Source organism: Montipora capricornis, chromosome 10 (assembly GCF_036669925.1).
Source record: "Montipora capricornis isolate CH-2021 chromosome 10, ASM3666992v2, whole genome shotgun sequence".
In the NCBI taxonomy this organism is placed as follows: domain Eukaryota; kingdom Metazoa; phylum Cnidaria; class Anthozoa; order Scleractinia; family Acroporidae; genus Montipora; species Montipora capricornis.
In genome coordinates, this window is record NC_090892.1 from 50,522,987 (window position 1) to 50,532,240 (window position 9,254).

General features: G+C 40.2%; 1 protein-coding gene across 1 annotated transcript; it reads left to right on the forward strand.

Moving 5' to 3' along the window:
- Positions 1–700: 700 nt before the first annotated feature.
- On the forward strand, positions 701–8,957 carry LOC138018841 (uncharacterized). Its single transcript, XM_068865516.1, has 3 exons — positions 701–977; positions 5,247–6,068; positions 6,838–8,957. Exons 1-3 carry the CDS (start codon positions 876–878, stop codon positions 7,018–7,020), a joined length of 1,107 nt encoding a protein of 368 aa, XP_068721617.1. The 5' UTR covers positions 701–875; the 3' UTR covers positions 7,021–8,957.
- The last annotated feature ends 297 nt before the right edge of the window (positions 8,958–9,254 follow it).

Sequence of the window (9,254 nt, forward strand, 5' to 3'; positions counted from 1 at the left end):
TCAGCGAAACCGCGTAAAAGTAGTGTCAAGACCGTGCGCCTGAATCCAGCTTGAATCCGTACTTCCGATGAGCTGTTGGGCGAGTAGGCTCCATTTGTGTCATGTGTGTGTGATAACCTCATAGAGAAATGAAATACCTCGTCTGATGGTTATATTTTAGTTTGAACGCTTTTTTATGTAAAAATCGTAATTCAAATGAGTTGTAATTCCAGCTAATATGACGGGGACAGAGAAAAAAAAACTGATATTGTATGGATATGTTGTTAATAATTTTTGCTTTCGCGGTTAGGCTAGTGAGCACGAAATTGACATCAATTACATCATTGAAACGTACTACAAAACTTAATGAAGCGAACTAGCAATCATCAATTCTCTCAAATTACGAATAGATTTTTATCACAGATTTAGTTTAAGTATAAGAGGAAATATATGTGTGGTTTGAAACAAGGTTAAATATTGCGAATTATTTCGTTCACCAAAACTCCTCATTTTACAAAGCTAGTAAAGTAAGAAACTGGGGTAATGAAGCTTTTTAATGTCTCTGAGCAAATGCAAAAAAATGTGAATTACACATTAAAAAAAATAAAGATGCCTGCCATTCTTCCAATGGTTTGATTGATGAAGTCGGGAGATCAAAGAAGACGTTAGTCAACAAATTTCCGTTTATTGCCAATTAAAATGCACTATTTAAAACTTTGAGACCTGTCTGTCCTGCAGTCAGCAAGGAACTGCCCTCCCGAATGTAACGATCTTATTTCTCATACGCCCTTATCGACACTCCTAATACGCGAAAAATCGGATCCATAAGGAGTAAGATATTTTTTCTGATTTGCCACTGAAGTTTTCGAGAGCTTAATCGAGTGTTTGTTGATTGTATGAAGATGATTTTCAAGATTTGTCTTACAACATTATTTCTGTTGGCAATTTCTTCTGCTCTGCCGATGAAGGAGGATGACACGGATGCGAAAGTACGAAAGGTAAACGTCCGTTTTTGTAATGAAGGATCTGACGAACTTGCAGTAGCCGCTGGATCATCTAAACCCTTCAGTCGTTACTTGCAAGGCGCCAGCCTTCTTATCTATGTATCCCACATATAGTATGTCATAGAAAGAAAACGGAGTCCAGCGTAATTAAGGGAGAGCAGTGTAATTGACCTCCAATGTCGAGAGGTTTCGGTTGAGCGCAAATCCAAACACAAACTTCAAACTCGCTGCACCGTCTTGCAAGAAAGTTTACAAGTCCAACCAGAGAGCTCGTGATCATTAAACCGGTCTTGCTTACAGATTCCTTAAACCGTCCTTGGCAGCTTTCGGAAAATGCTCCACGTTTTTATCATAACAGTCAGGTGAGTCGGTGGGGCACGGCTCCTGCAAAATCCCATATCTATGCATTGTCGTGAGCCGTTGTGCAGCTGTGAAACTGCAATCGGCCATCCCTAATTATAGTCATGACACTAGGTATCATAGTCCATTCCAAACATATGATGTACTCGCGAGAGCAAAATTATGACAAAGGCAAAAGAAACCAGACCACGAATAAGAGAGTCGTGTAGGCCTGTCAACCACATTTAACATGCAATAGTTGCTGGTATTCTGCAATCGCTCCGGGTATCTTTTTTACAAAAGCTAATTTTTTAGAGCGGTATTGGGCAGCTTTTCACGAAAATCTTTGATGAGAGCTACTGTAAATTTACAATGTTGTATTGCGGCAACTAAGGCATTCGCGTACTTTTCAGCTGTTGCTTAATCGAGCATGGGTCCGGTAGAGACAAAGACAAATGGTTTTATTTCGAAAGCCACGTTCGGACCTCTATTACGTTCATTGAATCAAATGCAAAATAGAAGCACGTATAAGACATTTCTTTCATTTAGAGGCTCGTAGCTTGTTATCGAGGCTCGTAGCTTGTAGCTTGTTATCGAGGTTCTTAGCACGACCAGTAAAAATAAGGCGACTTTCTTTGCAAAAAAGACTGGTGGCGACTTGACGACTTTTGGGCCTTTTGAAGTTTTCCACGAGAACAAATTGCAAACCTTTTTCAGTGCTTCGTTGTCAGGCATCACACGACTCCTGTACTTAGTCGTATTGGAAGTTATGTAGTCAGGCCCTTAAGAGATTTTCCCTTGCGATAAGATATGAGGGGAGGTTCCTCAAAGATTTCTGCCATTTTCCCATTAATATTCTCTTCAGGCCAGGTAAGGCCGGGTGTTATTGTGTAACGAAAGGTGGACGTTTGCGGATTTGTTTCTCTGTTGTACGACTGTTTTCCTGTCGGCAAATTTTACCTCAGAGAGGTACTTTCATGAAATTGCGGAAGGGTAGCCTCTTTCTAACAGGCGGTTTTGAAAATTTCTGATATTCCTTGAAATGATAGCTGCGAGGAATTAGTCCTTAGAAGCCTGGGGCCGGTTGTTCGAACCATCAAAACCTATAGGTTTCCATGGTATTTAACGCTGGTTAGCGCTAACCACGCTTCGAACAACCCGGGCCTGGGCGCTTCTCCTTTACGAAGCCTTTCTTCACGCCTGGTGAGTGAAACGAGTAGAAGTTCGTGTGGGTACTAGAATGTTTCTGTTGGTTAGCAACGGCTAAGAGAATCTTAAAGAAGCCTCCCCTCATATCTTAACGCAATTGAAAATCTCTAAAGGACCTTTTAGTCAGACCGTAGCTCTGAAGGCCATATAACTTCCATTACGATTAGGTGCAGGAGTCGTGTGATGCCCGTCGTCTTTTGTTAACCACAACTATTTTTAACCACGCTTAAAAGACTTTTCAGTGATGCAATGTAAGGGAGGCGTAGGTTGATAATCTTGTTTGCAAAAGACCCGCATTTCGAACTTAACTTGTGTTATGTCTATCTAGAGCTCCTCATTACAAAGACCAGAACATACGAACAGTCCTACAATCATATGAACTGACAGATCAGGAGATAACCAGCATTCCAACTGGCCTATCTAATTCTCATCCTCAATATCCTGACTTTCCGTTATTTAGAGTTGCTTTTTTTTATTTAAAGAGATAAAAAAGGGAGGGGAAAGGTTGCTTCACATTGGAAATATCGGCTGCAATCTCTAATTAAAAATAACACAGATAAACATCTGTGAAAATACGAGGATTAATTAGAAAGGAGACATGAAGGATGATATAGGAGTATTGAATTTTAGAGTCTTGTCGTTGATCAATACTTATCATACTCATCGACATGGTTCGACTATAAAAGAAGGAAGAAACTGCTTTTTAATTTGTGCCCACTGACCAATCCAAGGACGACATCGCGCGGCGTTTGTAAAAAGACTATTCTGAAGAAGTTATTCTACTGAAGAAGTTCTTTTTTAGTAGTGCTCTAACTATAAAGGCGGACAGTGCCTCCTAATATAAAAATATTTTGAGCTGACTTTGAGTTTTCCGAAAAAGCAGATCTTGGAAAGCGAATCGATTGAGATCCCACGACAAACAAAGCTTCAGCTGACATTCATCAGATAGTCATACAAATGGATGTTTTGCCAGTAATTGGAGACCTCCGTTATACGCAAAGTATTCTGGGATCGCCCGAGGGCAAACATTGCAGGCCTCCAGAAAGAAATGCACGAGAGAAAGCCGTGTCTTCGTCACAAGCAGTGATGATGGACAAAGAATAATAATTATCACATTTTGATTTTGTGAAACATGGAGGTGACTAATGTTTATGCTTGAAAATTGTACCTTTTTGTGTGATAAATGCGTTAAAATCTGTCTATTAACACTCTTTCCAGCTTGCGTAAGATTCATTGTGAAATCTATTTATGACAGTCAATTAGACTACTGAACGACTGATAAAAACGCGAAGATGTATTTTTCAACTTATACATTTTTGCGTTGTTTTATCAGTCTTGCAGCGCTGCTCAAGAGACCTATTTGAAAGGAAAACTAAATATTCATAAAAATTCTAAATGCTGAGGACTCCTACATTGACTTACCTGAAATTATCCAAAAAATTAAATCCTCTTCCTCTTAGATCTTTTCAGATTAACTATTTAACTCAGATAGCTGTATTATCATAGATACTATTAGTATATAGTATAGATTTATTATTAACGATGAAATGATATATGATCCATTTCATATATCATTTCATTGTTGATTCATTCCTCACGGGAACATTTGAACCTACAAATGACCAGCTTCCAGCGTCAGTGGCTTCATAGGTCAGTTGGTTAGAGCGTCGCACCGGTATCGCGAGGTCACGGGTTCAAACCCCGTTGAAGTCCTGAAAAATTGCGTTCATAACTGCGAGGATCATAGCTTCACTAGATTTATCATTGTTGTTTAACTACCTTGTATAGCATAAATACAGTACATTTATTATTCAAAAGTGACACAACATTTATAGATGGTTTTCACCTGACGTCACAGCGGCCATGTTGGTGCACAGAACAATAGAGAAAAACGTCTTCTGGGAATTAGACTCTATTATGATGCAAAACATGAGCCATAATTTGCTATTGTTTTGTGCACCAACATGGCCGTCTCATCACGTGATTGAAAACCATCTATACGGTATAAAACAAAGAACTAAACGAATAAATAAATCGACAACTTGTAATTTACTTATCCAAAGCACACTGGCCTAGATTAGCCTTTGTTACCTGTCAGTCTGCTTAAATGTAAAACAGTTCTGATTGTAAATAAAATATGTATAACGTGATGTGATGTGATGTGATGTGATGTGACATTGGGTAAAACAACATAGGGTTTGATATTATTCCTGGGTTTGGGAGACATTTCTTTCCGTTCCCTGCTGGCTGCTTTACCTGATATTCTACGCGCTGCAAAGGTATACACAACGATTCTACTCGCAAGTGCAATGATGTGATGAAAACCTTGGCAGCTGTTGTGTTTGTCAGCGATATAAAACAATCATTTTTAATGGCAAAATCTTCTAGTACACACTGAAGCCATGGCAGTGGGGATTGTAATACTCAATTTTCACCCACGAGGAGGGAAAAAAGTTTAAAATGTAACACTGTACAAATGTTACACCCCCCGCTACGTCGTAGGAATGGGGGGGGGAGGGGGGTTGGGCGTGGTTTCAATTAACTAGTTCATTAAGTAAACTATGACTTGTTGTTGCTCTCAACTATTTACGTAATTTGGCGAGAATGATTTTCGGGGAAAACAAGGGCTTTAAGGAGTAAAATATTCTTAAAGGTGGATCATGATCTGAAACCTTTCATTTATTAGTCCATGTATTTTCAATATCCTGTACACAGAGGCGTTCAAGGGGAGCAGACTGTGGTAATGCCATTGAATGTCCTACCTTCCAACACAAGAGTACTCAAAAATGCCAAGACCATCGGGACTGTCACAAAAAGGGGATTTGTCACCACTTACTTAAGATTTGTTATGTTAAGCAGAGACAGAATAGCAGAATGAAACTTAAGGAAACAAACAAGAAGACTAAAACGCCGACTGGCTGCAAAGTAGACGGAGATTGTCGCCAAAATCAAACTTGCCATACATTTTTTGCCACTTGTGTCGATAAATCTCGAGTTCAGACAACAATGGCAACAAAAACAAATGCGGCAGGCGTCCGGATATGCAAAGAAAACTCTGATTGTTCAGAAGGACACTACTGCCATGCCTTTTTCAAGATGTGCCTTCCAGAACTCAAGAGTTATCTTGAAGCTACAAGTTCTTCTACCCTTCTTGGTTGCAAGTCTGCTTCAGACTGCAGAACCAGAGAATTTTGCCACAATTTGACCAGTATCTGCCTACCACTGCCCACGGCTGCCAAGACAAGCGCCACCCCAAAGAGTTCGCGTGCATGTATGTTGCACGCCCACTGCAAGACCACCGAATTTTGTCATTATCTGATGCTGCGTCACGATCCCAAAAATGGCGCCCAAAACAAAGAGTCCCAGGCTGCGATCGGTGTTTGTACTGCTAGGACGTCAAAACAAGTTCCAAAGGATGAGAACCAGGTCTCTCAAAATTGCAGTCAAAGTACAGATTGTGGAGAGCAGAAATGTTGCCTAAGTGGCATAGGATTGTGTGCGGATAACCGAATGATTGGAGAATTGTGTTTCGCGCAGGTAAGACCTGAACTTTTTTCCACAGATCATCGCTTGAACGATCAGGGAAAAAAGAAACAGTAAGGAACTTACGTAAAAGAGAAATTTTCGAGTTAAAGCTTGTCAATGTGTTTAACGGAAAGGGCTCTGGATTTTAGTTCTATGTGTGATCCTTGTTGACCAAAATTGTCGCGGCTAATCGCAACGACGCAGCTCAACAAGGTCGAACCGAAAGCATACAAAGGCGCCTCTGGCAGCCGCTATACACCTTATTCCAAAATGGCCGCTATTCAAATATTCTTTTGTTTTTATTCAAATTAGCCCTGGATGCCTCGTTCTTAAGCTTAAAATTCCAAAAAATATTTTATCTTGAACGCGGCAACAAGGTCCAATTTGTATGCGCATAAATCAGGTGCCATTTTGGAATAAGGTGTATACAGTCCATATGTGACCTTGGAGTACAGCTTACAGTCAGCTAGAATCAACTATATGTTGGTTTTTGCTGAGGGGGGGGGGGGGGGGAAACTGGAGAACCCGAAGAAAAACCCTCGAAGCAGAGAAGAAAACCAACACAAACTCAACCCACTCTAACATGGCGTCGGCTCCGGGAATCGAACCTGGGCCACATTGGCGGGAGGCGAGTGCTCTCACCACTGCGCCATCCCTGCTCCTAACAAAATATTCCAAAAAACTGTTAAAGCTCCTTAATTAACCGACAATTTGCTTTCGCACGCGGATAATCCAGTTTAATAATTATGTCTTACATACTTGTTTCTTTGCTTGAACATAGAGAGTTCCTTTTTCTTGCCCCTGCTTACCTGGCCTCAAATGCGTTAGTAGGAGGCGTCCGATGCGACTGAAGAGGCTGGAGAAAAAAATAAAATTGCTCAAGGAAGCAATGAAGAGACAAGGACTGCAGCTCAATAAAACAACCGAGTTCAAAGTTGGAAAGTGTTTAAAGATGCCGAATTAAACCGCAAAGTGCACTTGACTAATTTCAAGAGAATGTTTCTTCTTGAACCACTGACCTGACCAATGAATGATGAACCTGATGTAATGGGAATCGGTATTAGATTCTTGACAAAAGGAATCCTTGGAGGCTTACTGTCGAGGGAAACAAGTGGTGATTCGGAACAAAATATTCTAAACACTAGTGATTTGCATCTTAAACCAATGTATTTATGGGCACAAGTTCGGTGGCTGTGTGTGAATTACTGTGTTCGATGACTGTATGTTAAATGAAAAGAGAAATTGGGTTTGGGCAGTGCATCATGACATAAAGATTCCTGTAAGGAGTTTTGGGCAGCCACAGTGATAAATTATTAGTGCATTTATTTGGTGCTTGGTGCAATAAAAAGGTTATTTGCAAACCAGAAATCTACAGTAATATTTAAAATAATCTTCTGATATATGTTTTGATCATATTTTGTCGTTAAGAATTCCATCGACGCATAAACGGACGGATAAACTGAAGTTAGTTGGAATATTTATCGAAAACTGATTATTTTATTTGAAAATCGCAATCTCCTCCCTTTCCTCCATTAATGGTGCTTTAGAGTTTTGGGTTGGCTATCACTTCTGAAATCAACATTGGAGATGGATGGAGGAAACGAGGAAATTGGTGCATCAGCAAAATGTGACAAGTATTGTAGTTTACCATTTACTTCAGATTTGGAGTAGTTTGTTTCCTACGACATTGCATACCTGACCTTTTAATACACATCTCGTCCCTCGTTTCAGAAAGAAAAATACTTTACCGGCAACTATCTGAAAATAAACGAGAAAATGATGTATGAAATGAAACAGAGGGACTTTCATATGACCTTGAAAAATCAACGTAGAAACAGAACGTAAACAAAAATGCAAAACATTTAATTGTCTTATCGAACAAAAACAAACGAGCGCAAATTTTCATTGGCTTGGTGAACGCGGATGCAAACAACGTCATCTCTCCATGGAACTTTCTGGCAAGTTTCGCTTTGACGTCATTTAGTAATGTGATTGGGCAATCGAACTGTTTACTTCCCATATTAGGAGTGTCCTTGGCGGGAATAAGGAGAGGCTTTGTTTTAATCTTGCCAAACGTTGGTCCGTGAAACAATTTGAGAATACTTTTTCATACATCACTTCATCGTAACGTAGGTGGCTTCGTAGCTCAGTTGGTTAAAGCGTCGCACCGGTATCGCGAGGCCACGGGTTACAACTCCGTTGAAGTCCTGAATTTTTCAGGCTTTTCTACGCAATTGCTAAAATTGCACTCATAACTGCGAGGATCACAGGTTCACTTGACAACTGAAAATTGTTACCCTATAGGGTTTAACAGGCAACTTTGAAAGCCATTACATTCAGCCAATCATTTGACTGTTGCTTTTAGAGCTGTCACCCTTAAGCTTTGTCTACCAATTAGTGAACGCCTTTTTAGGCGGCAGAAACACGTGTTTATTTCAAGTTCTAGTTTCCAATTGGCCAAAATAAGTGATAACTTAGGTTCTGCTTTTAGAGAGTTCAGTTTAAAAAAAACACGACATCTGGTCTGAACTGAACACGATCTTTTTGGGGGAAGGGGGCGTGGTACTTGATTAAACTTGATGGGTATAATTCAATAAAAAGGGTCTTTTCGTGTCGCCAATCAAGGTGTAATAATTTACGTTTGGTTTCCGAGCCTGTGACCAATCATATCGTGAGATAGGGGGTCGGTAAACTTGTCGATTTGATAACCCAAATTATTATATCTCTCAGATAGTACGCGCGCTGTAATTGGCTAAATTAGCGGGCCGTATTCTACAGTACGGCCCGCTGTACAGCCCGCTAAATTTAAAGCAGCGAGTTTTTCATGTCATTTCTGTTGCATAAACTTGTACTGAAAACTGTTTCAATCTTGCAAGAAACTATTTCAAACTTAACAGCCAAGAAGATTTAGTTTTTGGGATTTTGGCACGGCATTCTTTGTGGCAGTTGAACCTTCCGCTTTACTTTGACTAGTTTCCTTGCCCGCGCGCCGGTTAACCTCAGAGATATAATAAATATCTTACTAACCTCATTTTCTCGGTCCGTACTGTAAGTTACAGATCCTCGTTTTTTCCCGTTGATTTATGGCCCGCGCGCTTCGCGCTTGGGCCATAAATCAACAGGAAAAACACTCGGTCCGTAACTTACAGTACGGACCTCGAACTCGGTTAGTAAGAGGTATGTAATGTTCAATATGTA

Bases quoted from the DNA above. Each gene is read 5' to 3' on its own strand.
- LOC138018841 (XM_068865516.1), top strand. From the start codon at position 876: ATGAAGATGATTTTCAAGATTTGTCTTACAACATTATTTCTGTTGGCA. The intron at 978-5,246 runs GTAAACGTCCGT...TCCTGTACACAG, and splicing joins CGGATGCGAAAGTACGAAAG to AGGCGTTCAAGGGGAGCAGA. The intron at 6,069-6,837 runs GTAAGACCTGAA...GCTTGAACATAG, and splicing joins GAGAATTGTGTTTCGCGCAG to AGAGTTCCTTTTTCTTGCCC.